Raw genomic sequence first — 24,473 nt, forward strand, 5'->3', positions numbered from 1 at the left:
ATCAGAGCACTGCACATTGTAACCTGCTACTTATAACCATTTATCAGAGCACTGCACATTATAACCATTTATCAGAGCACTGCACATTATAACCATTTATCAGAGCACTGCACATTATAACCTGTTACATTATGACCATTTATCAGAGCACTGCACATCATAACCATTTATCAGAGCACTGCACATTATAACTATCAGAGCACTGCACGTTATAAACATTTATCAGAGCACTGCACATGACCTCATCAGCTGGCAGGGCGGAGGGATCCGTTAGAATACCGCAGTCTCTCCTATTGGCGGAGGGACATGTGTCGTCACCCGTTACTTAGAGAGGAAGAGCGAGTGAGAGCCGCACGCAGCACTAGGCAGTTTATGTGATGTGTGTGCGCGCGTGTTGCGGAGGTCTTGTTGTTATGTGAGCTGCCAGCCAATGGGAAGCTTCGGTGGGCTGGGACTGCTCTGACGTCTCAGCTTCTACTCTGTTTCCAGTTAGAGACAAAGCGACTGGCAGAGAAGCAGTAACAGCAAGGGTGAGGATCAGCGAACGTTCTATGCACAGCGTGTACAGGTAATTCTATACATTCTATATTAATACTCTGCACTGCTAAGGGGGCAGCTTATCATTGACATATGTGGGAGGCAGTGATTTCCTGTATTGTACACTTTTATTTTACAAAACGTGTAACCCCCACCCCAGAGATCTGACTTGGAAGAAAAAAAAATAAACAGATCCAAATATTCCATACAAGGATATAGCTCCATAACCATAGCGACTGTTCCTTACACTGGAGGAAAAGTTCCTATCTGCAATGGATTCAGTTAATATACAAAAGCACGAGGTTCAGACATAAGTAGTGACTTCTAAGCGAGAATGGGATCAGATCTTATAGACCTATAATTAATTAAGATCTATGTGTATCGTCATTTGTATTTGACAGCTAGGCAGCTATCGATTGGGTACCCAAGGATATCTATCCTCTTTGACTACTGTGGGTGTAAAGCATATGCTCTTTGTATTCCTCCATCATAGGAAGTCGCGTCTCCTAAAACTGTTATTTATATAAATTTAAAGGCTATTGCTGTCTAAACGCTTCAGGCTTTGTGATATGTACTACTTCCAAAATGTGGTCAAACGTTTCAGATATGTGCCCAGCAGTAGCTCTTGTTTTCTTTGATGTCAGTCCTTAAGCCTTATTTGACTTTCACATAATCAGCAACTCTTGTTTCTGTAAGACTGGAAGTAATCTGACAATGCTGAGCAGCAAACAAGCAGACTGGTTACACATTTTATATGCAAGCCGTACAAAGTCCTGTGCATGATTTCTCTTTTCACCTGCTTGCCACTTGCTGTTAGAATGTACCTGACTATAACACTGTATGTTTCTATTGTTGTGTGAAGCAAGGTGATTGGCCATGGAGAGCCAATATCAAGAATGGATAATTGACAGATACAGAACCCCTCTCCCACTATCACTACTGCACACAAAACTAGCAATATTTCATATAATCTTTGGTGGAATCCTTGTTAAATTAAAGTAATTTAACAAAAAATTAAATATATGTGTATATATAATGTATGTGTGTTACCTGGCAACCATATTTTAACGCATTAGTCAGAACTACCTTACTTACCTACTTAAATCTACTTTCACATTTACAGACTGGCATTTGACCAGGGTTATAACCAGCACAAGATATGTCAAACTAGTCATCATTGACATTAAAGGACCCCTATAGTCACCCAGACCACTTCAGCGCAATTAAGTGATCTGGGTACCAGGTCCCCCAGGTTTTAACTCTTCAGATGTAAACATAGCAGTTTCAGAAAAACTGCCATGTTTACATTGCAGGGTTAATCCAGCCTCTAGTGGCTGTCTTCCTAACAGCCGCTAGGGGCACTTCTCCGACGCTCAATGTGAAAATTTTTAATGCGCGCGCGGCTCTGGCTGCGCATTCGGCTCCACTCGGAGCTGACGTCGGAGGGGGAGGAGAAGTCACCAGCACCGAGGGAGCCCAGCGCAGGATAAAGGTAAGTGGCTGAAGGGGTTAAGCCCAACCGGAGGGGGTCCTGAGGGAAGGGGGGGGGACCTAAGGATTATATAGTGTCAGGAAATCTAGTGGTCTTTAAAGGGTCACTATAAGCACCCAGACCACTTCATCACATTGAAGTGGTCTGGGTGCAGTGCCCCTGTCAGTTTAACCCTGGAACTGGAATGACTGCAGTTATTGATAAACTTTAATTGCATTGCAGGGTAAACTCCACCTCTAGTGTCTGTCTATGCGGTGGAGGGGGGGCACTATAGTTTAAACCAGTGTTTCCCAACCCAGTCCTCAAGGCACACCTACCAGTCCAGGATTTAAGGATTACCCAGTTTTGTCTAAGGTGTTTTTTCTAAAAACACCTTAGACAAAACTGGGTAATCCTTAAATCCTGGACTGGTAGGTGTGCCTTGAGGACTGGGTTGGGAAACACTGGTTTTAAACGACCTTTTGAGCTTCAATACCCAAAGCAGTTGGAGGAGAGCATACTTAGTTTACATTTATTTTAATATATTGTATTATTTGTTGAATGATTTACTTTTATTCCCATCATAAATGTCACGTTAAAAAGCACATACATTTTCACCTTGTACACTACAAAATAACATTTGTACGTATTGCACTGAATTTAAAAGATTGACTCATGAGAAAAAAAAAAAAGATTGAAACTGAAAGAATGTATAACATGCTATAAGCTATCTTTCCCATGATCCTCCGCTAGCTAAGTGGCTGTATAAATGTATTATACAGGGTTAGTCACTTAAATGAGAATTTTAAGTGAATTTCAAATTTCAGCACAACATAGCTGAGCTAGAAAAATTCTCGTAAGTCAGCTATGTTTTCAAATTGACTATTCTGGCCTTAAATTTGATATTCACTTTGAATTCTCACTTTTGTAAAGAACTTTGTTAGTCTACCATAGAATGTCATAGGATTGCTATCGCTGTCCTAGATGAAGTAGTAGTTGATCTAATGATTGTCTGTTGATTTTATCATCTCATCTCATGTGATAGAGACTAGAGTTATATGCTCTGACTTGTTTGGAAAATCCCAGCAGTCTTTAGGCTTTGGAGCCAGCTGTGTGGAGAGAACCAGTGTAGCATATAGGCTGTTTTGCTGGAGCAATAAGATTGCATCACATTTAGACAACAGCAAGTCTGATATATGATGCTCTGAAAATAGAATCCAACAATAGGGTTTACGTGGGGTGAAAAAAATAACACGTCACATTTTGCCTGATATTCAAGGTCACAACACTTTTTTTTCTTTCATGCTTTTCAGTGAACATTCTAAATACGGTACATAAATAATATTTACATGTGTATGTAATATGTCATAAGGAGGCATATTCATTTTGAATTTTTTTATTACACGGTTTAAGGGAAAAAAAAGTTTTCCAAAAGATTTCTAGTTTGATCCAAATGTTTGCAGCTTGGTTTTCAATAAACTATTTAGCAAATAAACTCAGACATGGGCTGCCTCTTGTGTATTCCGAGTGTTCTTTGGGAGTCAGGCTACCCTGATAGAAATTTGACTGTCTTACAAATCAGACAGCTGGGAATTTCCTGTATGTCCTCTGCAACAGCAACTTGCATGTGGCAGTGTATCTATAGACAGAATAGGTATTGGAAAATGTGCTTGAATGCACTGTTGCGGGTGTCTTTTAAATAAAAAACGTTCTGAATATTGCAAAGTCACGTGTGTGTGTGTTTATGTATATATCTCCACACCTTTCTTTACTTGGCAAGGTGGATTACGCAGATACAATGTGTCTTTTTATTTTTTTTATTTTTTTTTTTTTTATTCTTTATTTTGTTTGTGGATTTGCTCATATCATACGTGGTACGGTATACATTTCATCCACTTTTTGTTTTAAGGTAAATAAGGTAAATACAGTAAATACCGGTAAGTAAGCATAACATACATAGATAGCTATAGATCAACACAGATAACATGTTTACTGAATTGTATGTGGGCTGGGTTTCTCATATGTACTGTGTCGTGTTAGTGCCTGTCTCTCTGGGACTGTGGTGAGTGCCTCGGGAGGTTGTCTAGTGGCTTCACAGGGCAAGCATTCGGCATATAGGGCTTGTTGGGGTGGGTGCTGGTGTTTACTGAGGCTTTGGGTTAGTGTGTAAGGAGGTCGGTTACAAGACTCCAAGGTGTATATTGCGTGTAACGGGGCTTGAAGTGGCCTGCGTTCTCGTGAGGCGGGCGCTCAGGTGTCGCTGCCAGCAGGGAGGTCGCCCTCTACGGAGCCATCCAGTGTTTCGTCTGGGGTTCACCCTTGTTATCGTGTTGGGGTAAGTGTTTGGCTATGGGTGTTTGGCAAGCTGGTATGTGCCGCTCGCAGGGTTATTGTCTGGCACTTGGTTATTCTTGGTTGGTGACATTATCTATGCGCTAGTACAAGTGTAAGGGAAGGGAGGTAGCTCAAGGAAGGCTAGCCTGTGCTGTGTTCAGTCTGGCCCTGGCTAGGGAGGGTGCACAACTTGGTAGAGTGTCCAGTGCCTCAACGAGGCTTAGTGATGACAGTCTCTGTGGTTCAGTCCTGTGAGTCTGCAGTGGATGTGTGGGGACCTCTTCGCTGTTCAAACGGGGTGATGTTGTCGACATCCCATTGTTGTCTCCGAGGGCTGCCTCTCCCTGGTTCCACCTGTGTAGCGATGCCCCGCTGGGTTAGGAACCGTTGGCCCTCTGCTGGCAAGTGTAGCTTGTGGACTATTCCCTCTAAGGTGACCTGTAGGGAGCGTGGTGTGCCCCAGCGGTACGGGATCTTCTTCTGTCGTAGGACGCTGGTGACCTGGCGCATCGTTTGTCTCCATAGCATGGTAGTCCTGGAGAGATCGTTATAGAAGGTCAGAGTATGTTGTTCGAAGGACAGGGATGGTGTTTCCCTGACCGCCGACATGATTGCCGCTTTATCCAGCTGTGTGACAAGTTGTACTATGACGTTGCTGTGTGTTTGCTGGGGCAGTCTGCCCTGTCTGCTGGTTCTGTATATGTTGTCCACCAGGATGCTTCTAGCTTGCTTGTGGGGAAGTATATGCTGCAGAAAGCGTCTGAGGAATTGTGGCAGTTCTGTCCTCTCCACCGTGGTAGGGATGCCTCTGATCTTAATATTTCTGCTGTGACTGCGATCTTCACATTCAGCCAGTTTTTGTGTCATGGTGGCTTGGGAGTCTGTTAGTTTTTTCTGTTCTGCGGCAAGTGAGGCCTGCTCAGCCTTAAGGTGTATGGATGTCTCCTCTGTGGCTTAATACGCCCAGTGAGCGTGAGCATGTCTTCTCGCATATAATCGCCGATATTTCGGGATCCTGAAGCCAGGGCTGTTTTGTTCTTCTTGACCCGTTTCCCCATTGTGTTGTGGGGGTGTAAAGTCGGTAAACCGTTGGTGTAACACCCGGTTCGCTGCGGTTATTGGGCTTAGTAGCACGGAGCTTCAGCTCTGCACGTCTGCTTGGTTTGCTGGTCTGCTCCGCCCCCCAGATACAATGTGTCTTATGTAGAAAGATCTCTATTTGTAGACTTTGCAGTAAAAATCAGTACTACCACAAAATGTCATTGTTTGAAATGTACAAACCCACTTTTGTAAATTAAATACTTTGATATGTTGGTGATATTTATATAGCTCCGGGGTGCTCAAAAGCTAGATCCTTAGATGTTTTAAAACTACAGCTTCCATGATGCTTTATCATTCCAAAGACTTGCAAGGCATCATGGGAATTGTAGTTCTACAACATCTGGGGATCAACCTTTAGGTCACCCCTGTTATAACTGTTCGTGAACCTGATTCACTTTCTCAGGGGAAAAGAGGAGTACACATTTATCTATAAAGGTAAATCAAAGTAAAATATTTACATTTCGTGTTGGTGTTGAAGCTGACCTATGACATTGCAGTACCTCTGTGTCCTGTACATAGACCCTTCCATGTGATATGTCTGCTGAATGGTAATGCTGACTGTATACAGGGAAGGAGTCTGTTCACCTGCTCTGCCTCTTGCACCACTGTCATTCTTTTGTTTGCATATGCAAGAGTTAAAAAAACAGTTTGTTTGTTAAATGTCCCACAAAGTGCTTCAGATTGCATGTGTAGAGAGATGCAGTTGAGTTATTTGTGACAGCTGGTCGTTTAATGTCTAAACACGGTAGCCAGAAAAATAATCAATATTTTGGCTAATGACTATCTTGTGATTACCATGGAATTTGAATGGATCTGTATTACCATATTATATACAAATGTTTAGACAGGAACTGGATGCATACTTGCAAAAACATTGAGGGATATCATTTTTAATACGTGGGGTAATAGCTTCTTGGCCCAAGCAGAGATCTGACTGCCATTCTGGAGTCAAAAAGTAATTGTTTTCCTAGTTTGTTGCAAGATTGGGAGCGCTTCAAACTGGGTTTTTTGCCTGCTTTGATGATCAACAGCAAAATAAATGCGAGAAATGCTGAACTTGATGGACACAGGTCTTTTTTTTCATCCTATGTAACCATTTATGTATTTCTCATTAGAATTTTTTTTTTTTTTTTTTTTTTTTTTTTTTTTACATCTGCTTGCACAAGAGAATGAAAGTTTCCACTGGCTTCAGCAAACTGCTCATATTAATATTGTGTAAAGTGGTTCAATGCCATGAGCCATGCACGCAGAGCATACCTTATCTGCTCATTAGTTCTTCCACTGGAAACCATGGATTGTGAACTTTGGGTCTCATTGAGCTTGTTTTACATGATTGTATCTAGTTGTTAAACTGACACACGATTTGGACCTGTAAAACTTTGATGTAGAGGTGTGTGTGTGTGTGTATATATATATATATATATATATATATATATCTCTATCTCATTCCACTTAATGGCGGTCACATGGTGGTATTCTTTTTGTAACTGCAGCTTGCATTGCCTTTGTTTCAGGTCACAGAGGATATATAAAGTGAGTCAGCTAGTGTATCATGAAATGGATTGTTGAGAAGCGATGTTGATTTTCACAAGTAATCATTTGGCTCTATTCCTGCTCCGAGCAGCAGTACATAAAGCTCTATATTTCAAAACCGGAAACAAACAGAGATGCACAATTTCAGTAATATAAAACCAATAAATATGGTCACATTTAAGCAAAATTTAAGATGTAAATACAAAAAAAATAAATCACTGTTGATAACGTGCATGTATTTAATTGTGCATTTTTATTAATGCAAAATCCTTTTTGTGTCATCAAATATACAAATAAAGATTTGTGTTTCAAACTCACACTTGGAGCTGCGGACAGCTTTTTTCTGATTGCCTAGTATAATAACCTCAAAGGATATATGTTTTGCTTGATTAGTTCAATGTAACATTCAAGCACAGTATGCAAGAAAAGAAAAGTCTAATGTAATACTGTACACCAGTGGTAGTCAACCTTTTTCTAACTACCGCCCACTAATGCATCTTTTTGGTTGAAAAAATTTCCTTACCGCCCACCAGTTTTCGCGCAAGTGCGGAATATTTTTTTCGAAAGGAGGGTGTTTTAAAAAAAATAAATGTACGTACATTTATCTTTTTATTTGCAATTAATGCATGTTTATAATGTTTTTAACTTTATAAAAAGTTTAATGAGAAAACAATAAAGTAAATTGAAATTACCTTTACTAGTGATTAATGAGATCCTTGAGGTTGTAAGGAACAAACGAAGGTCTCCTCTTTCGGTGATATTCAGACGACTTCTCTGTTTGCGCATAATATGATTTCTCATCTGTGCGTCAGCTCCCCTCTTCTCCCTCCTCAATTCCCCTCCCCACCTTTTTTCCCCCTTTTTTTAACCTTCCTTATAGCAATGCCCAGTAGGAAGGCTGAGCTAGGTATCCCACTATAACAGACTGGCACACATACATACAGACATACAGACACACATACAGACATACAGACAGACAGGCGCACACACACACACACACAAAGACATACATACAAAGACACATACACATACAGACAGACACAAGAAACAGACATACATACACACATATACAGACAGACACACACACGACACATACATACACACATATATACAGACAGACACACACACACGACACATACAAAGAAATACATACAAAGACACACACACACACAATACATACATACAAAGACACACACACACACAAGACATACATACAAAGACACACACACAAGACATACATACAAAGACACACACACACACACACACACACACACACACACACAAAACATACATACAAACACACAAAACATACATACAAACACACAAAACATACATACAAACACACACACAAGACATGCATACAAAGACACACACACAACATACATACAAAGACAAGACACACATATATACAGACATACACACAGACACAAACAAGACATACATACAAAGACAAGACACATGTATACAGACATACACACACACAAGACACATACATAAGACACACACAGGACATACATACAAAGACAAGACACACATATATACAGACATACACACACACACAAGACACATACATAAGACACACATACAGACACACACACAAGACATACATACAAACAAGACACATGTATACAGACATACACACAAGACACATACAAGACATACACATACAAACACAAGACACATGTATACAGACATACACACAAGACACATACAAGACATACACATACAAACACAAGACACATGTATACAGACATACACACAAGACACATACATAAGACACACACAAGACATACATACAAAGACAAGACACACATATATACAGACATACACACACACATAAGACACACACAAGACATACATACAAAGACAAGACACACACAAGACATACATACAAAGACAAGACACATGTATACAGACATACACACACAAGACACTTACATAAGACACACACACAAGACATACATACAGACACACACAAGACATACATACAAAGACACATACACAAACAAACACACATTATATTTAAGTCACCCTCCTGTTTCCTACCTTTAAGGTGCAGGAGGGTGACTTTCCCTGGGGTCCAGTGGTGGCTCAGGTGCATGGGAGTCAGAGTTCCCACTCTGACTCCCTCCTCCTCCTTCCTCCCGCGCGGCTCTCTGTATGCTGGGAGGAGTGACCGGGGAATCACTTCCTCCCAGCAGATTTGATGTCATCACAGGGGGCCCGGTCGCGCTATTAAAGCGCCCAGCGCTGACCGGGCCCCCTCACAATCCACATCCATCGGGTGGCCCTGACAGCATGGGCCACCCGATGGACCCCTCCATATGCGGCCCCGGCGGTTTGCCGCCGGGGCCGCAAGTGGTGATGGCGGTACCCAGTCACAGTGGTACCGCCGGCTCGCGCCCGCCCGCCTGCCCAATTTATAAAAAAAAAAAATTGAAAATCCGTACCGCCCACCTGGAATCCTGAAACGCCCACTAGTGGGCGGTAGGGACCAGGTTGACGACCCATGCTGTACACATAACCTTAAAGGAAATGACAACAGCATTTCTTACTTGCATATAACACTGAGCCGCTCGGTGAGCAGTGTAGGATACCCATATTGTCCATTACAGTAGTGATGGGAGGTTTGATTGCTGACTGCACAGTTCTTATTGCTTCAATGGGCCCTCCAGAGTCCAGACCCCTAAAGCTTTTAGAAATTTGAACTTTTATAAATTAACCTTGTGACACCCCCATCCCCCGGCTGTCAATCAGACAATTACTTCCTGCTAGTTTAAAGGGACACTATAGTCACCTGGACAACTTCAGCTTAATGAGGTTGTTCAGGTGAGAACTATAGCTCCCTGCAGCCTTTCTCATGTAAACACTGTATTTTCTGAGAAAATACAGTGTTTACATTGAAAGCTAGGAACACCTCCAGTTGCAGTCACTCAGAGTGAACCAGAGGGACTTGAGAGTTGATGGAGGCATAATATGCCTCCATCCACTCAGATCTGCTGTCAGCAGAGCACAGGGCAGCACAGTAAGATTTTTACTATATTTATGGAGGCATGAAGGGCCCAGGGGGACTAGATGGTGGTGTTAACACTATAGGGTCAGGAATACATGTTTGTGTTCCTGACCCTATAGTGATCCTTTAACTACTGGAGCCTCTACATTACAAAGATTTCTCATTGAGCTGCACTGGGAAGTCTTTTTTTGGATGGCCTCATGAAGTCTAAGCAGGGGAAGACTGTCTTGCAAAAGTAGCAGACAAGTGAGGGCTTTCTACCTATCAATTAAATCAAGGTAGAAAGTATTGAATCAAAAATCTCCAAGGGTCACAGAAAAGAGAGAGGGATCCTAAAATAGGATCCAATCTCTATCAAAAGCCCTCTCAGTGGAGCCAGAGAGGATAGACACCTCCATGGAGAAAGCCAGTGACTTTGCCAATTGCAATGGCCCAGGTGTTCAAGAAAAGGTACCTAAATCAGTCCATTGCCACCACGATTCTTTATCTGTTATAGCGTGACACATCATCTGTCACGTTGGTGATCTACTTCTGCACATGTGTGAGAGTACAGCACTGATGCCTATGGAGAAGACGGGAAGGGTAGGGAGGGGAGCTCTGCCAAGCACCATTAACTGCCTCCACTACATCCGACAGAGAGCAAAATGCTCCCTGAGTTAACCCTGACAGATGCTCTCAGCCAGTGAGCTCACCTGGCACTATAGCAATAAAAAAAGGCTTGCATAAAGGAACATTATATTGCTAGCCCATCTCCAGACCCAAATTAAAGGGACACTCCACTGCAAAATGAAAATAAACACTGTTTAGTAGATATAACCACCAACAGACATGCATGCATTTATTTAAAAATGTATTCTCCCCCCCCCCCCCCCCCCCCTTGAGATATATGTAAAAACAACTTGCAACAATTACTGCATCTTGAGTTTAGCTCCACAAGCTAATCAAATCAGGAAATAACATAACCAGTTGTTTGACTGACAGCCAGGGGGTGTAACAATGATAATGTATAATTATGCCCGTTTCTATTGAAATCTGCACTTGTAAAATGAGTTGAGAGGGTAGAGGAGACACTCATCACACATAAAGCATTTCAGCAAGCTGAAGTGTTTAGAGGTCTGCATTGTCACTTTATTTGAACACAAACCTTTTACGTACCTTATTTCCCCGACATGCTGGTCTTGCAGCTGTTACCCCGGTTCTTGAAATAACTTTGTTGGTAAATAGACCCAACAGAGACTAAAGTAATTGACACCTTTGAACTCTGCTTTATGTCTGTTAAACCAGTGGGTTAATGTTTTTTAAAGAGCTGCTGAACCGGTTCATTGTATATGGTTTATTAAAATTGATTGTATGAACTGTTAGCAGGTTCTTCTTTTCTGAAAGAGAGCTTCGTGTGTTCTGCTTTGTATCACTTCTTTCTCTCTTGTCTATTTTTAACTTCTAAATCTCAAATATTTGTTGATAATAAACTCTAGACGGTTGCCATTTCACGGAAATGACCGCAATAAATTGATACAAGAGCATGTGATTTATTCACACCCTTTCTGTGTGTATCCTCCTCGGCACTCTGATTGTGTGTGTGTGTGTGTGTGTCTCTCTGTGTCTGTCTCTGTGTCTCTCTCGCTGCTAGCTCAGGTTTTTCTCATTTGCATTTTTTTTTTTATTCTTTATTTTTTGCTTTGCAAGACAGCTGATACATAGCATACATAAAAACAGAAATACGGCACACAAATATGCATCAATGTAATGGTACTCCGTGACAACGGCATCCGTGTAGACGCACTTTTCAAGTGTGTCACAATCCAAAGTCCGTGCTCGTACAATATGATGTTGCCAGTAATTTCCAGTCATGCTGAAACGCTTTTAAGTATCGCATTACATCCTACAAAGTGTTTTTAAGCGATTAAATAAAACAAAGAACTATCATGTTTTAATTCGTATTTCCGAACTAAGGGTGTCATGAACAATCGCATTCGCTGCTCTAGCGGTACTGCAGACCCCTCATAACCCCGGTATGCATTTTTTAAAATTGTATAAATAGGATGTTCACATGCAATAGCTGAATAATCAGCAAATACTTTATTTTCAAATCCTGGAGTGTGCCACTTCTTGGTGTGTATATGTTAAAAAATAAATGTTCATACTGTGTGTGTGTATGTATATATATGTGTGTGTGTGTGTGTGTGTGTATACACACACACACACACACACACACACACACACACACACATGAATAAATGCACTTTAGGAATGTTTGCCAGCAATCACTTAACAAGACTGGGCTGCCATTCCTGAAATCGATGGGATGGGCAGCAAGTGAGCAGTCCGTTTTTAAATTGCATGTGTTGGGAGCAGGAAAAATGGGCAAGCGAAAAGCTCAAATGACTTTGACAAGCGCTCAATGGTGATGGCGAGGCAACTGGCTCAGAGAATCTCCAAAAATGCAAGTCTTGTGCGGTGATACCAGTATGCAGTAGGTAATACCTACCAAACGTGGTGCAAGGTAGGACAATCCGTAAACCCAAGGCTCATTGATGCTGTAAAGGTCGTTGTCTGCACGAATTGCAAGCCGGTGGGGACCGGGATAATATCACTCTGGTAACCATCCAGTAGTCATTCAGCACTCTTGGGTCCTGTTTAATGTTAATTAGGCGTCGGTGAGCCCGTGATTTCGGCGTTTTATTTAGGTTAAGAGAGGAGCTCACCGACCATGCGACCACTCAGTATGGCGGCCAAGCCCCGCCCTCCTTGGCACTATATTATAAATGATGATAAAACCCTTGGTAGTATATTGGCAATATAAAATGATGATAAAGCACTGGGTAGTATACTAGCACTATACAAATGATAATTAAGCCCTGGGTAATATATTGGCACTATACAAATGATGATAAAGCCCTGGGTAATATATTGGCACTATTCAAATGATGATAAAGCCCTGGGTAATATATTGGCATTATACAAATGATGATAAAGCCCTGGGTAATATATTGGCACTATTCAAATGATGATAAAGCCCTGGGTAATATATTGGCATTATACAAATGATGATAAAGCCCTGGGTAATATATTGGCACTATTCAAATGATGATAAAGCCCTGGGTAATATATTGGCATTATACAAATGATGATAAAGCCCTGGGTAATATATTGGCACTATACAAATGATGATAAAGCCCTGGGTAATATATTGGCACTATTCAAATGATGATAAAGCCCTGGGTAATATATTGGCATTATACAAATGATGATAAAGCCCTGGGTAATATATTGGCATTATACAAATGATGATAAAGCCCTGGGTAATATATTGGCACTATTCAAATGATGATAAAGCCCTGGGTAATATATTGGCACTATACAAATGATGATAAAGCCCTGGGTAATATATTGGCATTATACAAATGATGATAAAGCCCTGGGTAATATATTGGCATTATACAAATGATGATAAAGCCCTGGGTAATATATTGGCACTATTCAAATGATGATAAAGCCCTGGGTAATATATTGGCATTATACAAATGATGATAAAGCCCTGGGTAATATATTGGCACTATTCAAATGATGATAAAGCCCTGGGTAATATATTGGCATTATACAAATGATGATAAAGCCCTGGGTAATATATTGGCACTATACAAATTATGATAAAGCCCTGGGTAATATATTGGCACTATTCAAATGATAAAGCCCTTGTACTGGATATATGCTGCTGCTCGGAGAAATATAAAGTAAAATGAGGAGTTGTCATACAAAGCAGAGGAGAGGGGGAACACATGTTTTTCTGCATTATGGCCAATGGGTTAATTTGGCACTGGCAGCACATAGTCCAAATTAAAGAAAAACTATAGTGCCAGGAAAGCAAACTCGTTTTCCTGGCGCTATACCCTCCCCCCGTGGTAAATGTTCAGAGTATCAGTAAGTTATCGGCTATAGGCCTGAAAGTTCACAGATTATCAGTATCGGCTCTAGAAAATTAATATTGGTCGACCCTATTAGAGAATCATTAATTGCTATGATACTCGATGACGAGCCACAATGTTATGGTATGCCCGGGCATGAGAGCTAACAGTCCTAGCTTAGTGATCCAGAGGGTTAGCAGGTTTGACTTGAGTTTACTTACATTGGAGTGTTATCACTTTAATAATTAATTAATAAATAGTCTGCGACAGAACACATGGTCGGAAGGTGTACCTCGATTAATAGGTGTTGGCAGAATTTAGGCTATCATAAGCTGTTTAGAAATCAAGGTTAGCTCTCAGGTTTTTGTTTTAACCACAAGAGACTTCCCCCAGCACTCAGCTGGTACACCATGAGTAATGATATGAAGTCATCATCCCAGAGGAGTCACACTGGATCATTTCAGGGCATTAGCTCATAATGATGAAGCTCTTTCTTGCTCTCTGCAATGGAAAACACCACAATCATAGTGTTGTGTTTTGGGAGATTGCCCTCACTTGAAATTATTACAAATTAGAGAGCCAAGTAGTATATTCCAGTGGTTTCCAAATAAGTCCTCAAGGCATCGCTACCAGTCCAGGATTTAGGGATTACCAAATTGTGTCTTATGTATTTTTTTTTTCTTTCTTTCATTTCTAAAAAAACCAACTGGGTAATCCCTAAATCCTGGACTGGTAGGAGTGTCTCGAGCACTGGTTTAAGAAACACTGGTATATTCAAAAATTGGGGATTGAATCCCAAATCAATGCTTTCCTATGGCGAAGGCCAAATGTGCGTGTATGCGCATTAGCCCCCCCCCCCACCCCCCCTTGTGCTGATGTCGGAGAAAGCAGAAATGGAGCCAGCACAGAGGGATCTCTTCTCTGGAAACGGGCAAGCGATTAAAAGATTATAATCCTTTCATTGCGGTGTGGGTCACAGGTACACTATAATGTTAGGAATACAGCTTTATATTCCGAACACTAAAGGATTCCTTTAAATTGGTTGTATTTTAATAGAGCTATCTAATTGCAAGCGAGACTGACCGGATTATTCACAAACCATTAAAATGCAAAGTGAATTTCAAATTTAAGGTAAAAATAGCGTAACTGGAAGGACATTTCCACTGTTGGGCATTACTCATCCTAGATGTTGGACGTATTGATATTTTGGAATTTAGGATATTTTGCACTCCGCAAAACCAATATAGTTTTATACTGCAATCTGAGCCTCTGTTTTTAGTAATGAAATTGAAAGTGATGTTTAAATATAGCAGTGCTTCATATGATCATAATCTATTACAAATCAACAATGCAAGCCAGAAAATAACCAGGGGGAAAAAACACCTTTGTAGTTCCAAATCTAATATATAGAATTGTATTCAGATTCGCATTTAATTTTTATGCCCCGCCATTATCTATAATTGTCTTTATTTTTTAAATTGATCATATGCTGTACATCTTTCATAAACTTGCCAGTGTTGTTCAGGTATGCGTGGCGTGCCTTTGTAAATGCTACAGAACCACCTGCTGCCCACTAATGGAACTGCTCTACATGAACCAACAATATCTTTTTAACAATTTAAAACAGTTTTAAAGCAGATTACACTGAACTGGGTTTTATAGGGTGTCTTAAAATGCAACACAACTAAGTTTGTTTTTGACATTTTTAGCTTTTATCAGCTTCTACCAAAATATGTATATATATTTTTTTCTGTCCCAATATGAAAGGGTTAATCTAGGCACCATGACCAGTTCACTGACTTGGAGTTGTCATAGTGCTTGTAGATTGCATGTTCAGCGTTTCAGGTCTAAAGGAACAATATTATGGTATTGTGCATGGATGCTGTGTTACCGGAGGAATCAATGAGACTGCGCATATGCAGGCGCTTTATTCTTCTTAAAAACAAATCGTTCCGTTGCGTAGACTGCGATAACCTAAACTGGTGCAAACTCTATCTTAATATAATCAAGATAATCTTAATCTGGAGTAACAAGAAAATCTTCATCCAATCAATTTGCTTGCTCTTGTTAACAACTGTAGTTGTTGTGTTTCTTCCTCACAAGCATGTCTCATGTAAAAGTTAAAAATAAAAAAAAACATTTTTAGGAACATTATTGGCAGACATCACCAATAAACCATTTACCACTTAAGACTGCCCCGGGTTATTCCAGGCACCATAACAACTTGAGTGAGATTATTTTGTTGTGCCCTGAGAATTCATTTAACTCCAGTTTGGAAGTTATGGATTGTTTAACGACAGACCACTACTCAACTGAAACATTTTGCCTTAATATTCGTCTAACTGAAAGTATGTATTTTGTTACACCTTTACGGACTTGTGTAATTGTTTATTTCTTTTTCATAGTTCTAAGAAGGCAAAATGGCAGATAACCAGAATGGCACCCAGTGCAACGAAGATCAGACAGATACCAGATCATTTCCTTCAAGTCCTCGGTATGCCTGTGATATGATTTTACCATTTAAATTACTTCTGATAAATGATGAAATGTAATAACCTCTTTGTGCATTTTGTAATTCATTATATATATATATATATATATATATATATATATATATATATATATATATATAATTAATATAGATCCCCAGCACTCACATTTATAGTATACCAACGCCGGGCGCAAGACCAAGGCTCCAAGTAGATAGATGATCCAATGAGACAGGCTTCTCTCCGGACTTAAAAACTTCAAGTTTTATTGTAATCAATTAAAAATTGCGACCGTTTCGATCCCCGCTCGGGACCTTCTTCAGGGTCAAATTCAACAGGACAATACATTACATTGCAAGTACCAACAATATATACCACCAATAATCAAGAAAATAACTCACCAGTGTGTTTACCACCGAGCCCGCCGTCACCAAGTGCACTTCCGGGTATGCGCACGCACCACTAAGCGTGCCCTGCCTCCCGTCACGTGATTATGCGTGCCTGACGTCATAGACAACCGGATGACCCGGTTTCCATACCAACTATAAACCATCCATGATATGAATGTGTCTGAATATGTTCCCATGCAAAATAACATAAGGGGAAATACATGTGCATTGAGTAAGTGAATATAAAATATATGAATCACCAATAGGCATCCCAGTATTGAAAGACAGAACATACTACACATTAATGCATGTAATTAAATGCAAAGTGCTTAAGTTAAAGTGCACCAAAATTAGCAAATCTTATATGTAATAAAGTGCTAATGTGTAAAAATAGTGCTAAAAAGTATTTAAAGTGCAAAACAACCGATGGAGGGGTGGGGGGAGCGGATGTATATTTCTCTCCCTAAGGGATCAATCCCACATGACCGATGTCGCCCCCCCACACTGGGAGCCACCAACTGGAGACCTAAAAAGAGGGGGGGGGGAGTGTCACCCCACGCTCCTCGGGGCGCCCGGGGTGGGGGTGTGGGGGGTTATGTTTCGCACCGCTTGGGGGGGGGGTGGGGGGGGCTTTTTCGCCCTGCAGTCCCACCTATGGCATCCAATACCGCCCCCCCACATAACACTGGGGAACATGGAGGAGCACACAGGCAACTCCAACACCACTATCTAGGCACGCTCCAAGCTAACCTAAATACAAAACAGGGGAAATGCAATCTAAATGTAAAAGTGTTATGCAAATATTATCTCAAATAAGCTGTAAATGAGTCTCTTGCATTGTGACAAGGTGGACCGGGAGCTCACTCGACCCTACTGGAACCATAGGGATATGACCCGCGGGAAGAGAAGCCACCCCTGATTCGCTCTGGCAGAATGTAAGACCAGACTATATGTACTTTGGAATTTTTTTCTTTATTATGTAAATAGTTATAATGTTTTAATGTTCAACATGAGTGCAAGTGAGACTACTGCCCTTAAACATACGCATGACGCAACTATACAACCAGGTTGGGAACCTACCCGACCCAAGACAGCCGCCACAACGTCACCACCATGACACTTAAGATTCTATCCATAAACGCCAGGGGCCTCAACACGCCTCAAAAACGGAGACTTTTACTGAGAGAACTGAAATCAAAAAAGACTGATATAGCACTAGTGCAGGAGACGCACCTACACAGAACTACACCAGTCAGGCTAAAAGACCGCACATACTCCACGACGCATGAAGCCAGAGCAATTGGGAAAAAGGCGGGCGTCGCGATCCTAATACGCAAAACCTGCCCATTCATACTAACACACCAACACACTGACCCCGAGGGCAGATACCTAGCCATATCAGGCACTATACATGGCATGAAACTACATATAGTCAACATCTACGCCCCCAACGAACCAAACCCTGATTTCTGGAACACCATGGAAACCCTGATAGCCACGCTACAAGGAGGCATTTTAATAGCAGGGGGAGACTTTAATGCAGTCCCTTGCCCGACTCTCGACAGAAGCTCCAAACCAGGCACGCAACGCTCACAGGGCAGAGGGGGCCAAGACAAATTAATGCACACCTTCCTACAACACACGGGTTTACTTGATGCGTGGCGACTACAACACCCAGATACCAGAGACTACTCATTCTACTTGGCACCACACAACACATATTCCAGAATCGACAACATTCTCATCAACGGAGCTGGTATGACTAAACTCATTCATTCAGAGATCAACAGCATCACGTGGTCCGACCACGCCGAAATATCGATCACACTAGGGAAACTACACTATCACACAACCTGGACTTGGAAACTTAACACAAACCTACTCAATGATGAGGAGATACTAGGCGCCACACGGGCAACAATCACAGACTACTTTAGCATCAATGACACGGGCGACGTAAATCCAACGACCATATGGGCAGCCCACAAATCAGTACTGAGAGGCCACTTCATCCGAACAGCCACCCATAACAAAAAAGCAAAAACAAAATGCCTCCTAGAACTATAGACCGCTCTACGGAAAATAGAACACCAACACAAACACAACCCCACCACAGACAAATTTAACGAACTACAGACACTTAGACACTCCATCAAAGAACTATCAATAACGGATGTAGCACACGCTATCCTACGATCACGGCGCCTTTTTTACGAGAAAGCCAATAAGATGGACACACTACTAGCCCGGACACTCAGACCCCGACAAGACTCCAAACCCATCACCATGATCCGTAATTCCGCTAACACAGTAGTAAACACACCTAGGGACATCAACCTAGCATTCACCGACTACTTTAGCAGACTATACGATCACACTCCACGAACTGAGATAGCGCACACACACAACTACTCGCAAACATCAAAGAATTCTTGACACACACAGACCTACCAAAGTTTTTTTTTTTTTTTTTTTGTAAATCTTTTTATTTGTTCACCGTACAGCAACAGTTGTCTTAGGCTCGCAGGCCAGTAAGAAAGATCATCTGGAAAAATACACTTTAGGACTGGTAGCAAACAGATTATCATGACATTACAGTTTATAAAGTGTTGCATAAGTACTGTACAGCATTTTTTTCCTTTTTTTTTTTTTTTTTCTGTTTTTTTCTTTTTTCGTTTGTAGTTATGTTTTAGGTTTTTGAAAAGGGGTAGGATATCATATAAATTAACACGGTAACAGTAAATGTAGGGCTCGTAGGCCTCAAATAAACATTCGTGGTTACATAATATGTCTGCATCGTATATCTTTCAGTTTATAATTCAGCATTTTTTTTTTTTTTCCCAACATAATGTGCTTGTTAATACCTTCGGTGTGCGTAAGATGCAGTGTCCTTTTACATGAGTGTATAGTGTGTGCATGTCAAGATTGTAGCGTGTGTAAGTAAACAAAAATAGTGCGTTCCCACAGGTGGGGTATTTCATCTCACATCTGAGTACCTTTTTGCCCCTCTGGGTAGAGTGTACGTGATGGTGTCTATGTGAGATGTCTTTATTTGTAGGTAGTGAGGAAGATCAGATTGTTGGTAGGCGATATGATAGGTGGGTTGTGGTGGTGTTCGTGTCAGCGTCCCCCTCCGGATCCCCGCGATGCGGCCCCCACCGTCCCAGTGAGGGAAGGCCTGGCTCGCTCGGGCTACTCATCCCCAGCGTCAGATTGGATGTGTGGGAGACCATGCCCGAGATCCAACCTTGAGGTTACTATTCTCGGGGGTATTCCCTCGGTATAAGGGTGTTTGTGTGTCCGGCAGTGTTAACGTGCTGTGTTATGTTCAAATGCTCAACCTCGTTTCCCCCTCCCTCATGCTAGGCTGTGTTTTATTTAATGTCCTCTGGCTTTGTAAATGAACCATGGTTGCCAAAGCTCCGCGTGCCTAGTCTCTCGGCCCGCCAGGGATGCCTGCAGTGCCTCCGCCAATTGTATGTCTCCGACCCTATGGCGCCACTCCTCTACCGTGGGGATCTCCACACGTTTCCAGTACAGAGGTATAAGGGCCTTGGCTGCGTTCAATAGGTGTCTGAGTATGGACTTTTTATATCTAGATATGGACTGAGAGGTGACATGGAGGAGAGCCAGTTCTTTAGACCACTCTGTATCATCCCCGAGGACCATTTTAATTTCTGTCCTAATTCGTTCCCAGTATGGTATAATGGTATTACAGTCCCACCACAGGTGTACCACCGTCCCCCTTTCCTCCTGGCATCTCCAGCATGTTGGGGACACCTCCGGGAATATTCTGTGTAAGGCGACCGGCGTTCTGTACCACATGGAGATCAGTTTATAATTGACCTCCTGGTAGTGGGAACTGGAGGAGCTTTTGTGTTGCCACAAGAGCGCTTTGTCCCACTGCGGTGTTGATATGGATTCTCCCAGTTGGTCTTCCCATCGTCTCTTGAAGGTGTGGTTATTTGCGGTGGTACTGACTATTAAGTGTTGGTAGAGCTGTGAGACTGCTTTGTCGAGTTGCGCTCCACGATGGCATATATCCTCGAACCAGGTTAGTTCTCTATGCAGCTGTTCTTTGAGTGGAAGCGATTCATAATAATGTGTCAGCTGCATATGTCGGAGGGATGCCATTGGTGTAAGAGGTCTATCTGCCAACAGTGTGCGCAGGGGCTGTATCGTTCCTTCCTTAAGCACTGTGTATATCGGGATGTAGTCCCTTTCCTCCAGGAATATCCAAGCCCGGGCCGGGACACCTCCCCCTATACCCGCGTTAGGTGTAATGGGGATCAGGGGGCTAGGGATCGGGGAGACCTGTGTGGTTTTCCTTATCTTCCCCCATGTCACCAGTGTTTGAGTCACTGGGTTCCCCGTTCCCCCGTCATTGTGACGTCTCGATCCTCCTTGCCACACTGCTGCCTTAAGTTTAGCTTTCGAGTCTCCTCTGTCCAAAGTCACCCATAGTTTTGGGGAGTCATTTGAGTGCCATTCTAGAATGCGCTGCATCGTGGTTGCTTGATGGTATCGTTGGAAGTCTGGGAGTGCCAGCCCTCCTTCTCGTCTAGGTAGGCACAGAGTTTCGTGTCGTAGTCTGGACTTTTCTCCCCTCCAGACGTACCGTATGATAGCCGATTTTAGGGTGGAAAAGAAGATAGGCGGTGGTGCCAGCGGGATTGTTTGAAACAGATAGAGGATTCTCGGTAGTACATTCATCTTAAGTACGGCAATTCGACCATGCCATGTAATGTGCGGATATCTCCAATTGTCGAGATCTCTGGTTACCTGATGGAGGATGTGTGCGAAATTATATCGGTAAAGCTCTTGGGGGTTCGTAGTTATCCAGACACCGAGGTATTTCATCTTCCCTACGCACCATCGGAACGGGAAGGCGGCTCCCATTTCTGTGTATTCTCCTGTTGGGAAGGTCAAGTTGAGTACCTCACATTTTGAAAGGTTCAGCTTGAACCCCGATATTCTCCCAAATTTTTCAAATTCCAGGAGTAGGCATGGGATCGTGATCCGTGGGTTAGATATGAAAAAAAAAGGAGGTCATCCGCGTAAGCGGCTACCTTGTGCTCTGTGTCCTTCCATGTGTATCCCGTGATATCTGGGTTCTGTCGGATCGCTTGTAGCAACGGTTCCAGTGTTATTGCGAATAAGAGTGGTGACAAGGGACACCCCTGTCTCGTTCCGTTGTTGATCGCAAAGCTAGGTGTCAGGGCCCCATTCACTCGGACCGTTGCGCGGGGCGAATCGTACAGCGCCGATATCCATGTCAGCATGTTTTGTCCAAGTCCCATGGCTCGCAGCGTGTCCAGCATGTATGACCAGTTGACGCGGTCAAAGGCTTTTTCAGCATCTGTGGAAAGTAGGAAAATCTTATCCCGTGACTCCCGGGCTCTGTGCTGTATAGAGAAGAGGCGTAGGGTGCTGTCACGGGCCTCTCTCCCTGGTATGAACCCCGTCTGATCCGCGTGGATCAGACTTGGTAGCACGCGTTGTATCCTGGTTGCGAGTACTTTAGTGAGCAGTTTCGTGTCTACGTTTAATAGGGATATTGGACGGTAACTGCTGCACTGTTCGGGGTCTTTTCCGGGTTTAAGTAACACTGTGATGGTAGCTGTCAGAGATTCTGGTCCAAATCGTTGCCCCTCGGTGATGGTATTGACCGCAGTCGTCAGTCTCGGCAGGAGGATGGAAGAGAAGCGTTTGTAATATCCTGTGGAGAAGCCGTCAGGTCCTGGAGCTTTGCCCAATTTGGTGCGCTTCAGGGCCGCCGCCATCTCCTCAATACTAATCGGGTCGTCCAGTATGTTAGCTGCCTCCATTGTCACTGTTCGGCTTACGGTGTTACGCAGGTATTCGTGTATAGATGTATTGTTATGCTGCGTCGGTGGCGTAGCTCCGGGGCCAGGTAGGTTGTATAAGGTGTGGTAAAATCGACGGAATTCGTTTGCGATGTCGTCTGGGTGTTGGGATGAATTCCCTGTCGGTAGTCGTATCTTGTGCACCCGTGTGCGGGGGGTGTCGCCTTTCAGGATGCGGGCCAGGTATTTGCCACCTTTGTTTGCGTGGATATAAAAATTTTTTTTGGAGTGTTGTAGAAATCGGTGGTGTCTTCTCGTAATTAGGTCCCTGAGTCGGTGTCGGGCCTCTGTCAAGTCCCTTTGTACGTCGGCACTTTGAGTTTCTTTGTGTTGGAGTTCCAACCTCGAGATGGTAGCATATAGGTCCGTCATTTCCCTCAGGATTGCTTTTTTCTTGCGTGAGGCGATTTTGATGTGTGCCACGGATGGTGCATTTGTGGGCTTCCCACAGTGTGATTGGTGAAATGTCCGCCACATCATTTTCTTTAAAGTATAGGTCGAGAGCTTGCGTAATTTCCCCTTTCACCTCCGGGTCCTGGAGCAGGGACTCGTTTAAGCGCCAAGTCCATTGTGCCGGCTTGAACATCGGCGATTCCAGTTCCACTGTCACCGGACCATGGTCAGACCATGTAGCGGGTTCTATGGCGGCCTTCCGGAATCGGGGCAATCCTTCCTGTTGAAGTAACAGGTAGTCAATTCGCGAATAGCGCCCATGGAGTGCGGAGTAATGAGTGTAGTCTTTAGTATCTGGGTTGAGCGTTCTCCAGCAGTCTACTAGCCCCAGGTCGTCCATTGACTTGCGTATTGAGTGAAGGCTAGATCGCGGTATATGGCTGTGCCCTGTGGAGGTGTCTATGTGGGGTTCTAGGGGGGTGTTAAGGTCCCCCCCCAGGATGAGTGTGCCCTCTGAGAATTCCCGCAGCTTGTTCAGTGTTTTTCGGATGAAGCGTGCCTGGTTCTTATTGGGCACATAGACTGACGCGAAGGTGTAAAGCTTGCCTGCAATGGTGCCTTTGAGGAAGAGAAATCTCCCTTGTGTGCCTGTCATCTTACCTAGTTCTTTAAAGTCCAGTTCGGCTGCGATTAGTATTGCAACTCCGGCTCTGCGGGCCGTGGGGTGATTGCCAAAGGAGTTGTTAGGGAAATGTCGGTTTCGGAGTTTGGGTGCGGAGCCCTCAAGGAAATGGGTCTCTTGGAGCATTGCCACTGAGATCCGTTTCGTGTGTAATTCCCGCAGTAGGTGAGTGGGACGTTCAGGCCCCGACAGTTGAGAGTCATGACATTGAGCGGGGCACCGAGGTACGCCATAGGCGCACCACCGAGGCAGCCCGGTCGCGCGGAGATACCAGCACCTGTCTGTTAGCTATTGTTATCAATAGGCCTAATCGTGTCTCCGTATAGTTTCCCGGGGTTCTATGTGTTGTGCGGGTGTGGTGTAGCAGGTTATGTCGTGTTACTCCTTTGCGTGTACTGTAGTCCCTGGCTATACCTGTGTAGCAGTAATTCGCGGGTCTCTCGAGTGTGCGGACTTGTACGTGTTGTCTAGGTATGTGATGTTGGGATTGGGTAGGGTGCCGGGTTCGGTGAGCTCACCCGCCCGTGGGCCGCACCGCAGGGCAGGGGAGAGGTAGACGCCGGTGTGTTAAGTGTGGGATGTAAGGTGTAGAGTGGGTGTAGTGGAGAGGTTAAGAAAATGGGGTTGTTAGGTCCCCAGATAGAGGTGACCCCCACAGTGGGAAGGGAGAGTGTTCACCTCGGTCCCCCTTCAGGAGAAGGGGGGTATAGTCGTGCGACGGCAGGGGTTGCCCAGGCCCACTCCAGTAACCAGACCAGG

At 43.2% G+C, this 24,473-nt stretch overlaps 1 protein-coding gene across 1 annotated transcript in view; it reads left to right on the forward strand.

The window, feature by feature from the left end:
* Nucleotides 1-397: 397 nt before the first annotated feature.
* Nucleotides 398-24,473, forward strand: part of LOC134614397 (caspase-3-like) — a 55,618-nt gene continuing 31,542 nt past the window's right edge. Inside the window, exons 1-2 of the mRNA XM_063458141.1 lie at nucleotides 398-568; nucleotides 16,300-16,388. Of these exons, the coding sequence (XP_063314211.1) occupies nucleotides 16,315-16,388 (74 nt within the window). The 5' untranslated portion in view covers nucleotides 398-568; nucleotides 16,300-16,314. The remainder of the gene's footprint in view (nucleotides 569-16,299; nucleotides 16,389-24,473) is intronic.

Source organism: Pelobates fuscus, chromosome 6 (assembly GCF_036172605.1).
Source record: "Pelobates fuscus isolate aPelFus1 chromosome 6, aPelFus1.pri, whole genome shotgun sequence".
NCBI classification, from domain to species: Eukaryota; Metazoa; Chordata; class Amphibia; order Anura; family Pelobatidae; genus Pelobates; species Pelobates fuscus.